The following is a 21,684-nucleotide window of genomic DNA, read 5'->3' as shown; positions in this document are numbered from 1 at the left end:
CATCCGACTTCGGCTCAGGTCATGATCTCACAGCTCGTGAGTTCGAGCCCCGCGTCGGGCTCTGTGCTGACAGCTCAGAGCCTGGAGCCTGCTTTGGATTCTGTGTCTCCCTCTCTCTCTGCTCCTTCCCCACTCGCATTCTGTCTCCGTCTCTCTGAAAAATAAATAAATATTTTTAAAAAATTTAAAAAATATTTTAGGTAACTAACTTGAATCTAAAAAAATCCAAAAAAACCTTAGAATAAAAAACATTTTAATAACCATATTTTAATATAATCCAGTGTTTTTATGCACAGAAAGACAAAGGTTCCTAGATGGGCTGGGGTGAAAAAACAGAGAAAAGAAGATTTTAACCTAATGCCCATGGCTGCTCAATTAAAACTCCTGTGAAAATTGGGTACCGTTACATAATTCACCACAGTTATATGTAAATATAGCAGTCATCAGATAAACTTACTGTCCCAAACCAAAGATCAGAAAGCTCTTCCAGAAACTGATTGATAACTCTTTCCTGTAGGAACCTCCGAAATGTTGGGGTAGGCTAAGCTTTCCAGGCTTTTATCTCTCCTTTGCTTTCTGGTTTTTTTTTTTTTTTTCCCTTTCCCCCTGCCCACTCCTTCTCCCCTCCTTTGCTTTGTGAAGTCATCTGTCTTCTCATTGTCACGTGACTCAATATGGTAATTATTTGTTCTTTTCATCAAATATTTCTAGCTTTCTACTTGGAATATGGTAGGATTATACTTCCCTATTCCTTTTTGGAATTACAGATGGCCATATAATTTTTTTTGGCCAATGAAATGGAGAAGTGATGTGTATCACCTTTGGGGACAACTTTGGGAGGCCGTGAACGATTCATTATGTTCTCCTTTTTTCTGCCACAGCACTCATGTAAAGCAAAGCCTGTTTTGAAAGACAGCCCTTGGCTACAGGTTTGGGTTTATCAGTCAGGATCCAGTTCAGCTGCATGTGACAGAAAGGTCAATATCAAGTGGGTAGATGGGAAATCTGAGATAAGTATGGTGATTCTGCTCGGCCCATCCCCTTGATCACAGAGTGGGTTAAGGGATTGGCATATAACCCATGCCTGCTCTAGTGGAGACCTTCCTTAAGGTGATGGTGGTGGTTGTGTTGATAACTTTTTAAAGTTAAACTTGAGAAGAAGAGTCTTTCCTTCTCAGATCACAAATCTGAAGATAGAGACTAAATGTAACATGCAAAGAGAAGCAGGAGAGAAAAATGGAAGATCTAAGTCGTTTGTGATTTCCTTCCCAAGCCTTTTTGAGACCAGCTCCGCCCCCTACCCTTTCCTGTGTGAGCCAAGAAATCCCTTTTTGCTTAAATGAGGAGAAGGGGGTGCCTATTGTTTGCAACCAAATAATCCTAGAGCAATTGTCTACCTCCCTGGATTTTTGTGAAGAACACATGGGCTAGTACACATAGTAGTTGCCATGGAGTCTGACACATACAAGTCCTGAAATGTTAGCTCTTAATGATGTGTTTGAAATAACACAGAGGAGATACAATTTGGAAAAACTCTCCCTTTTTTTAAAGTCTCAGCTCACATGAGGTCTTGCTCACCCCCCAGGAGGATTCAGACCTTTCTCCTTCCTGCTACCCCTTCTCCATTCCTGCAGTCATCTTACTGCTCTGTAACTGCTTGCAAATTACGTTCTCTTCTGATATCCTCTGAACTTCTGGAGGACTGGATGGAACTGGGTCTTATTCAGCTTTAAAACCTCAGTATCTAACATCCTGGTGCATGATAGATGGTCAATAAATATTGTTAGAAAAATCAGAATTTGAAGAACCTTCATGATGAAAGATGGCAATGACAGAATCAGCAATTATAGAGTACACACTATATTCTAAGCACTGTCCTAAGAACTCTAGGTGTTTATGATTAAGTCCTTATAGTCACCCTAACAGACTGTTTTTATTGCCCCATTTTACAGATAAGCAAACTGATGTCAAGGTGATACGTTAGTGAATGGCAGAGCCAAGATTTCATCCCCGGCAAACTGATTCCAGAACCCTAACAATTCAGCCAATGCCCTGTGATATCTCTCATTGAAGGAATTTCAATAATTATAGATGGAATTAAATCACCTGATATTAGAGAGCGAGGAAACTTTAAGATCATTGAATTCTAGCATGAAATAGATGCAGCTGATGCCAAGAATTGGCGGTAACTTGGTTCAGGTGGTTTATGTAACTGCCGGGACTTTCTCCACAAGGCTCCCGACTCCTAGCTGGGATAGTTTAATGAAGGTCTCTCTCTCTCTCCAATGCAAAGTGTGCTTTTACTTTGGGGATCTTGCTTTGGAAAAACCACACCCAGGTAGCAACTATGTTTCACAGTAGCTGTGTGCTGACTACCGCTCAAAGTCAAGGGAGTAGACCTCTTTGGGTCCTGCTTGTTGAAACGGACCACAAGCACAGGAAAGGGGACTGGGGGAAAAGGACCCCTACTCATTCTTCAGATTTCAGCATAAATGTTCTCAGAGGTTTCCCTGACCTCTTCAAGGTCGAGTCTGTCTACTTAAGATCTCCTCCACAGCACTTAGCATGGAGGACTGTAACTATAGATGTTGTTTGTGGAATATCTGGCTATGGTCACCTCACTTGTTACCCTTTAAGTTCCCTGGGGCAAAGATCCACACCAATTTTTTGTTCCTCATTATCTTCCTGGTGTCCTGGCCCCATAATAGGTGCTCAAAGGTACTTGTTGAATGAATGAACAGATGAATGAATAAATAAATGCACGGATGAAGCAGCGGGACAAATCATCTCCCTGAGGTGCGTGGGGGTCGATGCAGTCCCTGATACCGCGTGGTCTGAGGGGACCTCAAGAGTCTATACGCGCACACACAGCAACTGATCAGAAATCCCCACCAGGAAAGTCACACATGTATTTGGTGAGGGTTTGGGGGCACCGGAGGGGGGGGGGGGTGGGAAAGAGACACACAAAAGGTGAGCAAGCAGTTTTCAAAGGATGCTTTCAACTCTCTGGCCGGTCCGTGTGTGTTTTCCTCTACAAAGTGTTTCCAATTACTGTGGCACTCTCGGTATCTGGATCCATCTCCAGTGAATTCCTCTGCAGCTCCTGCCAGACATATGGGATCAATCAGGGCTTCGGCGCTGGTGCGCTTGCTGCGGGAATGTTGACAGCCTGACAGACGCGGGGTTCTGGTGTCATGGAATCTCCGAGACTTTGGCTGGATCCCGGGAGGAGAATGAGAGGGGGAGGAGAGAGATAGAGGCAGAGATAGAGGAAGGAGAGAGGAGAGGGGAGCGGGAAAGACAGAGGAGGAAGAGAGGGAGAAGGAGGGACGCGGGAGATTTTTCTTGACTGCCCCCTTTCCTTCAAACATTTTATAGGCTTCGGGGAGAGAGGAAGGAGGAGAGGGGGAAGAAAAAGGGCGAGAGCGCGACGGGTAGAGAGCGCGCGCCGTTCCCTGCGAGCCCCCGAGGCGCCGGAGCCCACCCGTAGTCCCCCGGCTGGGATCAGGGGGCGCCGAGGCTCCGGCCGCCGCCCCGCGCCCGCGCCGCGCACGCCCCTCCGCGAGCCGGGCGGCCGAGCGTCTCTCCGCGCCGGGGCCGACGCCCGCGCTCCGGGCCGGCCGCTCCGTCTCCAGCGCAATGTGGCCGCGCCTGGCCTTTTGTTGCTGGGGTCTGGCGCTCGTCTCGGGCTGGGCGACCTTTCAGCAGATGTCCCCGTCGCGCAATTTCAGCTTCCGCCTCTTCCCCGAGGCCGCGCCCGGGGCCCCGGGGCTGCTGCCCGCGCCGCCCGCGCCCGGCGAGGACGCGGCCGAGAGCAAAGTGGAGCGGCTGGGCCAGGCGTTCCGGCGGCGCGTGCGGCGGCTGCGGGAGCTCAGCGAGCGCCTGGAGCTCGTCTTCCTGGTGGACGAGTCGTCCAGCGTGGGCCAAGCCAACTTCCTCAGCGAGCTCAAGTTCGTCCGCAAGCTGCTTTCCGACTTCCCCGTGGTGCCCACGGCCACGCGCGTGGCCATCGTGACCTTCTCGTCCAAGAACAACGTGGTGCCGCGCGTCGATTACATCTCCCACCGCCGCGCGCACCAGCACAAGTGCGCGCTGCTCAGCCGCGAGATCCCGGCCATCACCTACCGTGGCGGCGGCACCTACACCAAGGGCGCCTTCCAGCAAGCCGCGGTAAGGCGCCCGCCCTCCCGGCTCCGGCCCTCGCCCCCGACCCTGCCCACCCTTTGCTGCCCGCTCCCCTCCAACCCGGGGTTCAGCCTCGGGCGAGCCACAGCCTCCCCAGGTCAAGTTCCCCTGCACAAAATCAGAGTCATACCTAGCCTCCCATTGTTGGGGGTTGGGGGGGGGGGGGAGAGGTGGGAGTCCTCGGGGGTCATGGATTTTAACCCCTCAGCGTGATGGCACGGAGTGGTCTTCTTTGAGGGAGTGGTCTTCTTTGAGGGCCTTCTTAGGAAGGGACCCTTAAGATGCGGTTCGCATTCACACTTGTAAGGACAGACCATATCTGAGCTGAACAGGTGAGTGTGTTTTATGAAGTGTCTCTGAAGGTAAGACGTAGCATAAACGGAATAGTTTCTCAATTCCTTTTCATGTTATTTTATGCTTTTGCTACCCTTGCGTGCCTTTCCTATTTTTACTCTGAGACCTTTACAGAATTTTAAGCATCTGCAAGAGGAAGTCCGTTTTAGATGATGGGGTTTTACACCATTTAACTTTTTCTGATTACCAAGTGATACATAGTCAGTTGAAGAAAATTTGGAACATATTGACATGCCTGACACATAATAGCAAGCCAATGTTTGTGGAATGAATGAAACAGAAAGGAGGAAAAGGGGGGAGAAAAACTGTAACGCCATCACCCTTACAAAACCACTGTTTACGTGTTGTTGGACAGTTGCCCAGTATGCACATTTGTGCACACTTTTCACCCAATTGATGCCTTGCTGTTTTGTAGCCTGCATTTTTCATGTTATATCAAAATGATCTACTCTAGCATATTACATATCTAATATAGGTATTAGATATCAACATTAGTTGTATAATATTCCATTGAATACATACACCATAATTTACCTGTCACCTATTATTGGACACTTAAGGTTTTTATCAACTAAGTTATGGTAGACACAAATATTTGTGCACCCTTTTAACTACTTTAGGAAGCATTTCTATAGAAGTTCCTGAATTAAAGAACTTGAACGTTTGTAAACTTCTTGATACGTACTGTCCGATTCTCCCTTGGAGGGTTGTCTCAATTTACATTCCCACCAGCAGAATATCACAGCAGTTAGTTTGCCACATGGTCACCAATAACATGTACTATTATTTTTTTTTTAATATACAATTTATTGTCAAATTGGTTTCCATACAACACCCAGTGCTCATCCCAACAGGTGCCCTCCTCAATACCCATCCACCACCCTTCCCTCCCTCCCACCCCCCATCAACCCTCAGATTGTTCTCAGTTTTTAAGAGTCTTTTATGGTTTGGCTCCCTCCCTCTCTAACTTTTTAAATATCTTTGCCAATTTCACAGGTGAATAGAGGTATCATTTCAGCAAATTCAGAAACTAAAAAAGTTTTATTGAGGATGAACATTTTCCAGTATTTACTGGGCATTTGTGTTTTTCCTTTGATAATTACCTGGTCATAATTTTTGCCCATTTTGCAATGACAGTACACGTTTGGTTGTGTGTGTGTATGTGCGTGGTTTTAATGATTTAAAACAGCTCTTTATATAGTCAGAGTGGTGACTCTTTTTTGTATATGCTGCAACTGTTCACTGCCTTTTACTTGTCTTTATTGCAGTGTCATTAGATGGATGATTTAACTTTTTATATAATTCAAATCTATCAAACATTGTCCCTAAGGGGCACCTGTACCCCAATGTTTATAGCGGCACTCTCAACAATAGCCAAATTATGGAAAGAGCCTAAATGTCCATCAACTGATGAATGGATAAAGAAATTGTGGTTTATATACACAATGGAATACTACGTGGCAATGAGAAAGAATGAAATATGGCCCTTTGTAGCAACGTGGATGGAACTGGAGAGTGTGATGCTAAGTGACATAAGCCATACAGAGAAAGACAGATACCATATGGTTTCACTCTTATGTGGATCCTGAGAAACGTAACAGAAACCCATGGGGGAGGGGAAGGAAAAAAAAAAAAAGAGGTTAGAGTGGGAGAGAGCCAAAGCATAAGAGACTCTTAAAAACTGAGAACAAACTGAGGGTTGATGGGGGTGGGAGGGAGGGGAGGGTGGGTGATGGGTATTGAGGAGGGCACCTTTTGGGATGAGCACTGGGTGTTGTATGGAAACCAATTTGACAGTAAATTTCATATATTAAAAAATAAAAAAAATAAAAAAAAATAAAAAAATAAATAAATAAATAAATAAATAAATAAATAGTGAAAAAAAAAAAAACATTGTCCCTAAGGTCCTGTATTTGCTTATACTCTTAGAATGGTCTTTTCATTTCCCAAGTTGGAGACATGGTTTTCCATTTAACAGTTTAATCCATCTGGACCTTATTTTAGTGTATGGCATGACAAAGATGTCTAATTTTATTTTTTAGTAAATAGTTAACAAGTTGTCCTCAAATGATGTGCTTAAAAGTCATCCATCCTTTTCAAGTTTAACTGAACATCACTTTTATCATATATTAAATCTTATGGGTATTTATCTTCTCCTGGCTTTCTATTAATTTTTACTATATATTGATCACTTTTAAATTTGCAAAGGTGATTTAATTATCATAACTTTACAATATAAATATATGGTAGTGCAAATTCTCCCTTTTTCTTATACTTCTAAAATCAATTCTTATGTATTTATTACTTAATATGAATTTTTAATTCATTTTCACATATTTCAAATGAAAGCACCCAGGATTTTCATTTCAATATGGAAAAATACTAGGTGGCCAGTTAGCTCAGTTGGTTAGAGTGTGGTGCTAATCAATATGGAAAAATACTGAACTAAGTTGTGAATTACTTATATTTTATAATAATAGTCCCTCCAAGTCAAAAATATGGTATGTCCATACATAACCAGTTCTTCTTATATTGTTCAGTAAAGTTGTAGATTTCTAATAAGTCCTACATCTAGTTCCAAATTTAGATCTAAATATATTCTATTCAATATTGCTACCATGAATAACACCTTGTCAAATTAAATTTTAAAGAATTATTCTTGATGTACAGAAACGTTATTGGTTTTCTGAATATATCTTCTGTATCTGGATTCTTGTCGAAGTTTCTTTGATTCGTTTTTTTCTTTTTAAATATATTTTATTTACTGATGATAAATAGTTATTATTATAACCAGAAAATAAAATAATCAGACAAACTTTCTGTAAATACATTGTAATATTATGACACACAGCCTTCTTGGCTTTGCAGTTATCTAGGTAACAGGGATGATTTTGTGCATGTATAAACAGTGTTTGCCCCCAAAAGATCATGTTGTATGTTCTCTTTTGTAACTTGACGTTCTGTTCCACCATATTTTCAGTTTTCTTTCCATAAAAAGAAATATACTTTTGGGGCACACAGGTGGCTCAGTCGGTTAAGCATCTGACTTCAGCTCAGGTCACGATCTCCCAGTTTGTGAGTTCAAGCCCCTCGTCAGGCTCTGTGCTGACAGCTCAGAGCCTGGAGCCTGCTTCGGATTCTGTGTCTCCCTCTCTCTCTGCCCTTTCCCTGCTCGCTCTCTCTCTCTCTCTCTCTCTCTCTCTCTCAAAAATATATAAACATTAAAACATAAAAATAAAAAAAGAATTATACTGTATCATTTTCATTGTCACTTAGTATTCCACTGTAGAACATGCCTTTGTTTTTACCACATAAATACCTATTATTATATATTTAGGCTGTTAAAAAGAACACTGTGTTACTAAATTTTTGCTCATTTTTTTAAAGTTTACTTATTTTTTGACAGAGCATGAGTGCATGAGCAGGGTGAGGGGCAGAGAGAAAGGGAGAGAGAGAATCTCAACCAGGCTCCACTCTTAGCACAGAGCCCAGCGTGGGGCTAGAACTCACAAACTGTGAGATCGTGATCTGAACCGAAATCAAGAGTTGGACACCTAACCGACTAAACTGTTCTGGTGTCCCGAGTGTGCTCATCTTTTAAGGCCTTTGGTACATGTGCCAAGTTTCCCTGCAGAAAATCGGTACCAAATTACACAGCTATGTGCAGTTATCTGGATTGGTACCTGGGATGCAGCCAACACTTTGTTCATATATGATTTGCCGTATATAGTTCTTCTTTTTTGAATATCCATTAAAATATTTTGGGACTGTTACCTATTTTTTATTTGAGGATGGTTCTTACCAATTTGCAAATGCTCTTTGCATCGTAATGGTATTAACCCTCCTGCTGCTAAGTATGAGGCAAATAGTTTTTCTCAGTGTTTCACTTGCCTTCTAAATCTGTCACTGAACTTATTTTTCTTTTTATTTGTGCTTTTTTCATTTCCTGTGATGTTTCAAAAGCTTTTGCCTCTAAGAGATGAAATAACTCCTTAAAGATGCTCTCTTTTTATTGAAGTTGTTTCACCAGTCAGGGTTCAGTTTTGCAGATCCAGTCCTCTGTTGGCCTCCACTCCAAGTACTCATGAGGTCCTAAGGCTGGCCTTATTCCTGATGTCACCACCCACGCCATCAGAGAAGAACCCTGCTGCATCAGGGAAAAACTTGCCATATACCCGTTCCTCTGTTTAGCTTGGCCAGGTTGGCTTGGGGCCCCTGAGTACGTTGATCCAAAGCAGTTATATGGGTAATGAATCGAGTACACACTGCTTGCCTCCAGACCTACTCTGTCTTCAGCTTTCTCCTTCCAAATACTACATCCTGTCTTGGAAAATGAACTTGCCAACAAGGTTCCCAGTGCCTTAATTCAGCCTAGATCCATTTGTAATTAACAAGCAGAGACTTTTCAAAAGTTTTTGTTAACTCAACTTCCCCTTGATTTTATTTTTCTTTTCTCATTTTGATTGGGTTATGAGAAGGTACAGGAGAGGGTCAGCTGGACTCTGTCCCTGTCTAACCTGGAGACTTACATGTCTTCACTGTAACCTTTCCAAATCCCCGATGAGCATTCTTAGGTGTAATTAAAGTATGCCGTCTGGAGAAAATTGATTAGAAGGTGACTGATGTTTGAAAATGACATTAGTAGAGGTTTGAATATGGATTCATTACACGGGGATCAGGGAGGCATATCTCATTGGGGAATTAGTTTGAAAATGGTTAGCTCTGTCGTTTGGGTTTGGATATGAAACTTAATACATTTCATCATGGAAATGAGACAGTTCATCAGATTCCCATGTGTGTGCACAATGGTATTACTGGAACTGATTGTGTTTATGATCTGGGAAATTGAAAATCATAGGGGCAGTTCTGAGGTTATTAATTACTTTCCCCAGAAAAATTAGTTTTTCAAACGTTTCCACTTGTAACTGAATGTCCACACAATGATACACAGACACAAACACAGGCAGACAAATACACAGACACATAAACGTAGATATAGGATGTGCCTGCAAGCACACAGCTACCCCTCACAATGCATACACCTTACTCCTCTTCTGTAAAAATCTCAAGATACGGAATCTCTTCTGCCAACGCAAAATTTGCTGTTATATTTCAGCACATATGACTTTTCGACTAAACAGAAAGATAACAGTGGGCTTCATTTTTTATTTGGTATCAGAATTGGACAGCTTAATGGAAAGTATATGTGTGGACCCTTATCACACTTTATTTCAAAGAGTAAACCGCAACGTAGACCTTTTCTTTTTAGACACCATCTCCCGGCACTCATCAAAGAGTACAGGACTAAAGCAGTGAAATCTACTTAGCACAGATCCTTCCAGAAGCACAACCAAGAGAATGGGGGTAAAATTTAGCACCTTGAACTTAATTATGTGAAAACCTTTTACAAAATAAACAGAAATCTCTTCAGATTTTCCTTTTCAAGGAGTGACAATTTCATAATGACTTTTCGTTTTAGTTTTTCTCCCCACCAGGTACTTCTTATAAATTGCCTTTCCTAAACTGGATATTTTGGATCAACCCCACTATGAATGCAAAGCTCTCCACCTCTTCAGCATTTCAAGTCATAATAAAATCTCCTCATTCCTACTTCACTTTTGCTAAGTATCTCTTTTTTAAATTTTTTTTAACTTTTTTTTTTTATTTATTTTTGAGACAGGGAGAGACAGAGCATGAACAGGGGAGGGTCAGAGAGAGGGAGACACAGAATCCGAAACAGGCTCCAGGCTCCGAGCGGTCAGCACAGAGCCCGACGCGGGGCTCGAACTCACGGACCGCGAGATCATGACCTGAGCCGAAGTCGGCTGCTTAACCGACTGAGCCACCCAGGTGCCCTGCTAAGTATCTCTTAAACAAATAGCATGAAGCTTCCTTTGAAAAAAATTTCTGCTTTCCCCATTGTTTCAGAGTTCCAGAAATAGGATCCTTTGGTGGGGAATGTGCTGTCTCACCAAAAATTCCAGCTTGAGATGGCCAGAAAACTGGGAATGGATGGGGGCAGCCCTTCCTAGCTGTAGGCAAAGAGCATCATTGCTATATGTCCACAGTAGTACACATTCACACTGTTACCAGGACACGAATCTGCTTTGTCAGCCTCATGGGAAGAAAGAATCTGCTTTTAAGTTTTCTAATAAGATCTGGAGATGTGTGAGATGGCCCTAGATTAAAACCCTGATGAATAAAATTAGGGCCATTTTGTTTTCAGACAATAAGCTGATAATAGCCATTGGGCATTTTCCAGCAGTCTTTCTGGTGGCCCAACTGCTGAAGGAATAAGGAAGGTTTGAATTTTCCTTTCCTTTGGGAAAATGCGGGGGCAGCCATACAATCTGCAGTAGATTCAGCTGTTCCAAACTGAGAGCATGATTTAGATGTCAAGAGTTGCTCACTGATGCAAAAGCTAAGTTCTTTTTCGATCCTGAGAAGATCTATTTCTAAATGTACTTCTGGAAATGTTCTCTTTTTTGTGCTACTTAAACTTTTCAACAGTTCTCCTATTGCCTTGGTCTTCTATAGGAACTTTAGCAGCATGAAAGAAAGAAAGAAAGAAAGAAAGAAAGAAAGAAAGAAAGAAAGAAAGAAAGAGAAAGAAAGAAAGAAAGAAAGAAAGAAAGAAAGAAAGAAAGAAAGAAAGAAAGAAAGAAATGAGTCCTCAGTGCATAAAATAGATCCAGACCTCATGTATATTTCCCAGGCAAAGATGGTTCCAGAATTGTTCATTTGAAGAGAGAGAGCAAATAATTCTCAAATATCGATTGCATCCAAAGTTCTTAATTCCCCACTTGCATATATTTTATTTATCCTTTTGCTTTTCCCAGCATACAGGACACTGTATTATTATTATAGGTATGCAATAAGAATGTACACCTCCTGCTTCTGTTAAAGACACTTACCATTATTGGCTGCCAGTATTACGTTATGCTTGGCTGAAATGCATCTTGAGAACTCTTGGTCAAAGGCTTGGATGCCTAGACACAGAGAGAGGTTAGACTGTCCTGTCCTACTTCACTTCTGTGGTCAAAGGATAGGAAAGTCCCTCCCACCCCCTACTCCCTGCCATGTCCTCCTGGTACAAACGTGCTAAGAGATGATCTCTCTTAATAGTGGCCATGGGGGCGCCTGAGTGGCTCAGTTGCTAAAGTGTCCGACTTCCGTTGAGATCATGATCTGAGGGTTGGTGAGTTGGAACCCTGCATCAGGCTCTGCGCTGACAGTATGGAGCCCACTTCTGATCCTCTGTTCCCCCTGCCCCAATTTGTGCATGCACACGCTCTCTCTCTCAAAAATAATTAAACCTTAAAAAATTAAAAAAAAAATAGTGGCCATGAAATTATTAAATGCATCATTCTTGACCAATTATACCTTTAATTTGTAAAGTGATTTATAATTTACAAAGTGCTTTCATATTACGATTTTACAGTCAGTTTTACAGATTTACAGGAACAGCATCAGATTCTAGAAGTCAGGTAACTAAATGCTAATCACAAAGCTAAGTAAACGCCACAGACAGAGTCAATCCAGCCTTCTGACTTGTCATCTTGTCTTTTTCCTTGTGTCCCCTGCCATTTCCCACATTTTACTGTGTTACTGCCATGTCCTGAGTTATATCAAAAGCTAGGGAGAAGTGGAAGATTCCATTTCTGAAGCTGAAGTGTTACATAAGATATAAAGCCAAACATGTTAACCCAGAAGACATAAACCATGGCTTTCAGGCCTTTTCATTCTGCGGGTGCATTTCAGTTGGAGATATGTGTATATGTTCATGTTTGTGTGTGTTTAAATATCCATTTCTCTCTATATGTAATATACATACAATACATTTTCTAACTTTAGCAGAGATTTTAAAATCAGAAAATAGCATTTTGTAAAAAATCTGACTTTTTGGCCTCCCTTTAACAAATTGTAGTATGTAGCAATTCTGGGTGTGATCTGTCTCAATTCATCAGAGACCTGGCACAGGGAATTTCATTTCATGGTCCTTGATTGCTCTTCCATGGTCTAACATAGACTAATCCTTGGCAGAGCCTGAAATGGCCTAGTCCCTTCTAATTTATCTTCTGAGCTTCCTTTTTTAGCCAGTGAATTAGCTAGGAGTAGGTTTAGCTGGATGTAATTGAAAAATCTCCAGTGCCACTAGCTTAAGCACAATAAACATTTATTTCTCTCTCGAATTGTTTTAAGTAGAAAATTCTAGTATGGCAAGTCTGTGATGTCTTCTGGGATCTGGAGTCTTTCCTTTGGGCTCTCTGTTCTGTCATCTTCAGGGCACCTCAGTGGTCCAAGATGGATGCTGGAGTGCTTACTTAGACACCAGGGGCTTACTCCAGACTCCAGGAAGGACAGAGCAAAGAGAGTTACACCATTCTTTTTTTTTTTTCTTTTTACATTTTTTAATCTTTATTTTCTTTCCAATATATGAAATTTATTGTCAAATTGGTTTCCATACAACACCCAGTGCTCATCCCAAAAGGTGCCCTCCTCAATACCCATCACCCACCCTCCCCTCCCTCCCACCCCCCATCAACCCTCAGTTTGTTCTCAGTTTTTAAGAGTCTCTTATGCTTTGACTCTCTCCCACTCTAACCTCCTTTTTTTTTTTTTCCTTCCCCTCCCCCATGGGTTTCTATTAAGTTTCTCAGGATCCACATAAGAGTGAAAACATATGGTATCTGTCTTTCTCTGTATGGCTTATTTCACTTAGCATCACACTCTCCAGTTCCATCCACGTTGCTACAAAGGGCCATATTTCATTCTTTCTCATTGCCATGTAGTACTCCATCGTGTATATAAACCACAATTTCTTTATCCATTCATCAGTTGATGGACATTTAGGCTCTTTCCACAATTTGGCTATTGTTGAGAGTGCTGCTATAAACATTGGGGTACAAGTGCCCCTATGCATCAGCATTCCTGTATCCCTTGGGTAAATTCCTAGCAGTGCTATTGCTGGGTCGTAGGGTAGGTCTATTTTTAATTTTCTGAGGAACCTCCACACTGTTTTCCAGAGTGGCTGCACCAGTTTGCATTCCCACCAACAGTGCAAGAGGGTTCCCGTTTCTACACATCCTCGCCAGCATCTATAGTCTCCTGATTTGTTCATTTTGGCCACTCTGACTGGCGTGAGGTGATATCTGAGTGTGGTTTTGATTTGTATTTCCCTGATGAGGAGCGACGTTGAGCATCTTTTCATGTGCCTGTTGGCCATCCGGATGTCTTCTTTAGAGAAGTGTCTATTCATGTTTTCTGCCCATTTCTTCACTGGGTTATTTGTTTTTCGGGTGTGGAGTTTGGTGAGCTCTTTATAGATTTTGGATACTAGCCCTTTGTCCGATATGTCATTTGCAAATATCTTTTCCCATTCCGTTGGTTGCCTTTTAGTTTTGTTGGTTGTTTCCTTTGCTGTGCAGAAGCTTTTTATCTTCATAAGGTCCCAGTAATTCATTTTTGCTTTTAATTCCCTTGCCTTTGGGGATGTGTCGAGTAAGAGATTGCTACGGCTGAGGTCAGAGAGGTCTTTTCCTGCTTTCTCCTCCAGGGTTTTGATGGTTTCCTGTCTCACATTCAGGTCCTTTATCCATTTTGAGTTTATTTTTGTGAATGGTGTCAGAAAGTGGTCTAGTTTCAACCTTCTGCATGTTGCTGTCCAGTTCTCCCAGCACTATTTGTTAAAGAGACTGTCTTTTTTCCATTGGATGTTCTTTCCTGCTTTGTCAAAGATTAGTTGGCCATACGTTTGTGGGTCTGGTTCTGGGGTTTCTATTCTATTCCATTGGTCTATGTGTCTGTTTTTGTGCCATTACCATGCTGTCTTGATGATTACAGCTTTGTAGTAGAGGCTAAAGTCTGGGATTGTGATGCCTCCTGCTTTGGTCTTCTTCTTCAAAATTACTTTGGCTATTCGGGGCCTTTTGTGTTTCCATATGAATTTTAGAATTGCTTGTTCTAGGTTCGAGAAGAATGCTGGTGCAATTTTGATTGGGATTGCATTGAATGTGTAGATAGCTTTGGGTAGTATTGACATTTTGACAATATTTATTCTCATAAAAGCCATTTATGAAAAGCCCACAGCTAACATCATCCTCAATGGGGAAAAACTGAGAGCTTTTTCCCTGAGATCAGGAACACGACAGGGATGCCCACTCTCACTGCTTTTGTTTAACGTAGTGTTGGAAGTTCTAGCATCAGCAATCAGACAACAAAAGGAAATCAAAGGCATCCAAATTGGCAAAGATGAAGTCAAGCTTTCGCTTTTTGCAGATGACATGATATTATACATGGAAAATCCGATAGACTCCACCAGAAGTCTGCTAGAACTGATACATGAATTTAACAAAGTTGCTGGATACAAAATCAATGTACAGAAATCAGTTGCATTCTTATACACTAATAATGAAGCAACAGAAAGACAAATAAAGAAACTGATCCCATTCACAATTGCACCAAGAAGCATAAAATACCTAGGAATAAATCTAACCAAAGATGTACAAGATCTGTATGCTGAAAACTATAGAAAGCTTATGAAGGTAATTGAAGAAGATCTAAAGAAATGGAAAGACATTCCCTGCTCATGGATTGGAAGAGTTACACCATTCTTTAAGGAGACTCTGAGAATGTGCACAACACTTCCACGTAGGTCTCATTTGGAACAACTCGGGTTCATATCCATCCTTGAGGAGGGAGAAGAGAATGGATGCTGAGGAAGTTATAAGCAGTCTTTGCCACACCAGTGTGTCAGGGAGAGCTTGTGTCTAACTGGGGAAATCTTGGAAATCCCACTTCATTTCTTCCTTAGTGGCACTGGCCTGATTCAGCTCAAGATGGAGGAGTCAGGCCTCGCCTAACTTATTCCTTGTACTAGGTTCCACTTCTTTTAGTAAAAACTATCAATGTTCCAGAGCAATCCATTTAAATTTTGGCATCGAAAGCTACTTATGTAATTTTCCCGGGAGCCAGAAGCTTGTAAATAATATGGCATTAACTCCCAAATAAAATATTGTACTGAAAGTGATGGGGGAAAATGCACACAATAAAATAAAATTAATATTTTAATTTTAATATTTTGTCATTAAGTAAACCCAAATGAACACTTCTCAGGAAAACATGGTACTTCTTTGGCTTTTCTTAGAGTAAGCTGTCAGGTTAAGAGAATTTTACATTAAAAGGAATGTCCTGTTCTGTATTGTGGCTGCCTTTCCCATAGATTTTTTGAGACTGTTCTCTAAAGCTCCCCAGGCCATATGAAAAGTGGGTTTCTGGCATAGACTCAGCTTATATCCAGTACTACCTGCTATGATTTGGAGGCCAAATGTGGATAGGAAAAACTCTGTGAGAGTTGATGATGTATGTTCAATGTTGCTACAGCTCTTCACATGAGATGAGCGATAGTGCAAATGAAATCTGCAACACATTAGTAGGTAATTTTCTTATCAATATTCATAAAAAGATTTTTATAGCATGTATCTTCTTTGTTATCAGTCCTTCTCATGAGGTCATTCAAGCAGTTGCTATTTTATTTTGTAGTGTTAAACAGTAAGGAGTTTTCAAATTCAGAGCATATAGTTCTTTCGTAGATGGAGTAAACTTGAAAGCTATAAACCTGAGGACAGGTTCTCATTACTGTATATGTTGAAATAGTGATAGTTACCTTGTTTCACGTGAATAGATGTAATTCAAAACTAAGGGGGAAACAACTTCCCACAGTATTGATAGAAACATTTTAAAGAAAGTTCTTAGCAGGAGCTATTACATGATTGAATCATTTGCTAAGTAAGGTTACTTAGTAAACTTAGTCATTTAATTAGTCAAGTCCAAGTTGGATGTTTTTTCCAGTTGTAAGTTGTTGCTAGAGCATATGAAATATACTTTGCGATACGTGCATTTGATGCACTATTTTCTTAATTCCTGCTGAACCATTCCTGATAACCTTCATTATTTTAATGTCCATCCTGTAGCACCTGGCTATAGGACGTACTAGCCACCAATGCAAAATGTAGTTTTTATTTTTTACTTTCAAATATGATATTTTAAATGCATATACATTTATGTGATTAAAATACGTGTGCTTCATTTTCTCAGGTGTGAACTCTTCCAAATTTTCACTAGTTCCTCTAGTTCCACAAAGTCAGCGTGCATCAATGCTTCCTTATACGTATCAGAGTAAGGGTCTCTTCCCTCAGCCAAGGAAGACCTTCCACCAAGTATTTCCCCTTCTTTCTTACATCTTCAAGATCTTCCTCCCAATGGGGAGCATTCACAATACATCTGTGTGTTTACAACATGGTAGCATGTTTCCAGAGCAGTATGATAAATGGTCAGTATGTTTACAGGTCTTCAAAGTAAATATCTTAAAACTAAGTAATTACCAGTCAAGGAGTTTCTTAGAAAATAATGACCCAAGACGTAGTGAAAGATTCCTCTAAAAGGATATTCATCTCAGCATTACTTGGAATAGGGAAAATTTAGAAACAGTTTGGCTGTGGTTTGGGAAGGCTCAGTAAATTATACTTTTCTTCACCTCTCTTGAGTTCTAAATCCATTGCATTTCAATGCAACGGAAAAGGCAGGTGGAGAATCAAACATGTCCTTGTCTCCTGCTAATGGAGAATGTAGCTTAGGTGCACAGCTTTCTAATACTGAATCTTGAAATTAGATTGACTTGCCTCCCCAGGAAAGACAGTTCTGGGCACATGGGAGCTTGCCCCTGTAAAACCTAGCTGTTTCCTGGCAGCCAGAGGCCAAAGAGAAGGGGGCAGAGAGGGGCTGGGGAAACCCTCTTCCTCAGGAGAAGAGTGAGAAGTGGTGTGGGGGTGGGGGGGCAGAGGGTAACTGTAATTGCTGCCACCCCACACAGAAACTGGAGGCAGCAACCACCAAGTTCCCACAACTCAAGACAATTTAATCAAATATCATATCCACAATGAAATGTCTCATAGTCAATAAAATCACATTTTTGAAAGCTACCTAATGATGTAATACATTGGCCAAATGGCATATTAAATGAGCTGGAACTCTGTGTGTGTATTTAGCATCAGTATATAGAACTGTATTTATAACATAGAAAAAAAAACTGGGAAGAAAAATTTTTAAATGTTAACAGTAGTTATCTATAGGAATTATATTATTTCTACTGCCTTTGAAAAAGTAGTTACAATGAACATGTATTATATAACGGGAAGTGAAATCTCAATGTCTACCTGGGCACAGGTGATTGAAGACGTACCTTGGGGGCATTGGAGGCATAGCCTGAAGGGATCGGTCTCAAGTATGAAAGTCCTTTTATGGCTCAGCTTTTCTCTTAAATATTCAGGAGAATATGGTGTTCTATCCCGCAGCATAGCTCTGCCTTATGAAATGAAAGGCGCTTTAGCTAATTATCAAGAAACTAAAATGATATAATTCTAGTCTTATTTTCGCCAGATGCCAAGTACTGTAGCACTGAGTCTGTTAGGACTGGAGAATCATACTGGGTTGAAAGCACTGACCCTTCAGACGCTGTCACCCCACCCCAGCTGTCCTTCTCCTCCCTCCTGGTGCCACACTGGCTCTTGAGAACCCAGATTCCCACACAACTGTGCACACAGATGACGGTGGTTTTTTTCACTGCTTGGCAAGCTGCCTTCAGTTATTCGCTGAGGAGATGAGCCCGGACAGCTGGCCATGAGGTGACACAGCGCAGGGTGTTGAGGCTGCGGATGGTGGAAATAACTTCCTCCATCACCTTTCTGAGAGGTCGGGAGAATGTGGCCTTCCTCTGTCTTGTCCCACACCGAGAGGGACGCCGTGCCCACTGCTCTGTCAGCATCTCTCATCCTTACTGGTAATGCTCATCAAAGAACATACTCAGGGAAGAAAGACTGTAACCCTCTAATGTTATCACATGTAAATGAAATGGTTGCCTCAAAGGACCCGTTTCCCACAATTCATTCTCTTTCCGTAGCTCTCATGCTTCATTTTTTATTGTGAGGTTTTGTGTTTTTTTTTTTTTTTTTTTTTTTTTTTGTCCTGTGCAGTAAAAGACCGTCTGTGTGCCTGCTGTTGTTGATGGAGAACATTCAGGCACATTCAGAGGTGTTGTTTGATAGTGTATTTTGATCCTGGCATTTCTTTCAACTTGGCTTATATATTTTGACCTACGCCAGTTGAGTCATATCTGCAAGTAAAGCCTCATCATTTTAATCCTGTTTTATAGGCTTCACCTTTCCAATTGAACCTGAAATTCACTCTGAAAGAAGCGAAGCAATTTTTGTTTATGTTTTTCACATTACTCTTTCTAGCCAAGATTGCTCTTTTTTTAGTCACAATTTCCTTCAAAATATGTGTGCTTGGCTTTTAAATGGCACTTCAAAAGTAATAATTTGAGACCGTTGTTGGACTTTTCTAGCAATAAAGATACCAAAGTTTAGGCTTTGTGTATCTGGTCAGTAGTAAAAATCTGTGTTTTAAATACTCATCTGCAACAGGATGTTATGTGGGACTCTCTGTTGCCCCAGATTTTGCACCAGGACCCACGGCTTAAACAAAAGAACACTGAGCATTCCACATTTTAGAGCCACCAATAACCGAAAGTGATTTATTCGCTCAGAGTTCACAGACTGTGCAGCACAGACCCTATAAACTCAATCCCCCTCACCTCCTGCCCAGCATCCGACTCTAGTCTGTACCACCGGACAGAGAATTTGGGAGCAAGAGATAAACAGTGAAATAGAGCAGCCATTTGGGACCCTGGGGGAGAGCAGCGTTCGTACTGAAAGCAGATCTCTTCTGTCCTTTGTCCAGTTCTTTCCTTTCCAGCAACTTAGCAAAGAAGAGACCGGCATTCTATATACTGGTTGGAAATGTCCTTGGGCAGAAGCTTTCATTTGTCCCCGTGCCTGTGTAATGGAGAAGAAGCGAGCCAGAGACAACGGCCAATGTCTCAGTTTTGGGTTTGCCAGAAGCAGAACCTGAGATGAGGATTCAAGTGCCAGTTGTTTGTTTGGGAGGTGATCCTAACTAAACACTGAGGCCATGAGACAGAGAAGGGAACCAACAGCAGAAAAGCTAAGAGTGGTTAACTGTACCAGGGGTGGGGGGCACTGTAGAGTTCAGGCTTTAGAATGACCACACCTGAGAGGGATCTGTGGCATTTATAGACCTAGTCTCATCTGTCGCTGTCGAGATTTGCTCTCCGGAGGGCGTCAATTCTCTGTCACTGTCACCTCCCCTGTGAGTGGGCAGAGTGGTCTCCAGGCACCAAAACAAGCCCTCAGATGAAGAGATACAGATGCTGGCAGTTGGAAGTCTGAGATATGGGAACAGGGAGGGATGGACAAGGTCTGCTGTTGCAGGCAGAAAGGGGGCTCAGAGGAACGGCCTGCCCTAGTAGCACTTTGTAAAGCCAAGAGGTGTGACTTTTCCACGGGGGAAGGACAACCACAGAAAGTATCTGGAATTGAGTCACTTGGTTCCCCATTAAGCAAGACATCTCCAGTAGTAAGTTGTGGAGTGCTCTCCTGGGAGCTGGATCTGAGTAAAGGTGTGCAAGTCGACGAAGCACAGAGCGTCTGGTGGTCCACGAACCCAGAAAGCGCCAACACCTTTTTCTTTATTTCTTTTTACATTTTGCCCTTTCGAAATTTCCATTTTCTCCTACACCTTCAAGGCGTAAGACCCATTATCAGAATTTACTAGGCAGAGATTGATGAAGTCCCAGCAACAGAGAACCTTGCAGGGATTTGCAGACTAATCTGCATTCACTCATTTGACATGTTCCCAAAATGTGGAGAAACACTGTAAGGACGTATCTGATTAAGGAAATTACAGGGAAGTGTGGCAAATAGCACTTGTCGTGTGATGCCTGTCTCCCCTCTACTTGTGGAGGACAAAAATTACATCTTACGTGATGTTCATCTATGCTCCACGACCTAGCAAACGACATTCATTATAACCCTGGTGTTCCGGAAAAGACATACCTTAGTCTGTTTAGCATTTTAAATTTTAGTATATCAAGGGTAGTACTGTGCTCTGATTTCAAACTAAAATGAGGATAGTTAGGACATCTTCTCAGAGGACCACTTAGGGGATGCTCGACTTTTGAAATGATGGATTATAATGATTTTAGCAAATTTACCCTTCAGACCACTTTCCCAAGGGAGCGACATAAACTGTTGGAATAGAATCTCAGGCAAGTGTGAATCCCTACCTCCCCGCCCGCACACCCACACTAAATCTGATCAAGGGGGGCAAACCCCACAGCACCTCTGCGGAGAACTCCATGCCGTGAGTTCAGAAGGGGAATCTGCAGGCCTCTGCGTTGTGAATTCACATCCTCCCTCCATGTCGATGTCCACACTGCCCTTTACCAACCTTGCAGTATCATCCTCAGTAACTGCAAAAGTCAGGTTATTATTTTTTCTGGTCTTCCGCCCAAAGCATTATCACCTTCTTCTTGGCTCAAGTAGGGTTGTGTGGTCCTTGGTTACAGAATAATAATTCTCCTAAATCCCCTGTCCCACTTTGTCAGCTCCTACAAATACGATTACTTGTTTCCATTCACAGCTTTGGACAAAATGTTGGTTCCATTGTATGGTTTATCTGCTTGACAGACATCCCGGCAATGTGCTAGCAGTTTCTTTTACTCATCATGATAATGGCGATGAGTAATCAATCAGTGCTTATCAGGTACCATGCTAAGTACTTTCCCTGTATGAATTCATTAAATCCTCACAACAGAAAAATCTCCCCCTGTAGGCTAGTATTATTATCCCCTAAGTACAGATGAGGAAACTGAGGCACAGAGAATGTCGGTAACTTGACCAAAGTTATACTGCTAGTAAGTCCAGTTATTAGAATACACATCAGGGCAGTCGGAGCCAAGGTCTAAGTTCTTTGATCTGCTCTACAGTTTTTTTTAGATTCTATATTGTTTATTTCTGCTCTGATCTTTATTATTTCTCTTCTTCTGCTGGGTTTAGGCTGCCTTTGCTGTTCTGCTTCTATTTCCTTTAGGTGTGCTGTTAGATTTTGTATTGGGGATTTTTCTTGTTTCTTGAGATAGGCCTGGATGGCAATGTATTTTCCTCTCAGGACTGCCTTCGCTGCGTCCCAAAGCGTTTGGATTGTTGTATTTTCATTTTCGTTTGTTTC

The 21,684-nt window shown here is 41.8% G+C and overlaps 1 protein-coding gene across 2 annotated transcripts in view; it reads left to right on the top strand.

Annotated features, from left to right (window-relative positions):
• Nucleotides 1–1,219: 1,219 nt before the first annotated feature.
• Nucleotides 1,220–21,684, top strand: part of SVEP1 (sushi, von Willebrand factor type A, EGF and pentraxin domain containing 1) — a 205,318-nt gene continuing 184,853 nt past the window's right edge. Inside the window, exon 1 of one of the 2 annotated variants that reach the window (XM_078436599.2) lies at nt 1,220–4,170. In XM_078436599.2, the coding sequence (XP_078292725.2) occupies nt 3,640–4,170 (531 nt within the window). In that variant the 5' untranslated portion in view covers nt 1,220–3,639. The remainder of the gene's footprint in view (nt 4,171–21,684) is intronic. The other variant, XM_078436598.2, reaches the window with a different exon arrangement.

The sequence above is a fragment of the Panthera onca genome, chromosome D4 (assembly GCF_046562875.1).
Source record: "Panthera onca isolate mPanOnc1 chromosome D4, mPanOnc1 haplotype 2, whole genome shotgun sequence".
NCBI lineage: Eukaryota > Metazoa > Chordata > Mammalia > Carnivora > Felidae > Panthera > Panthera onca.
The sequence above is the reverse complement of the archived record's forward strand: the minus strand, read 5'-3'. Positions and strand labels throughout refer to the sequence as shown.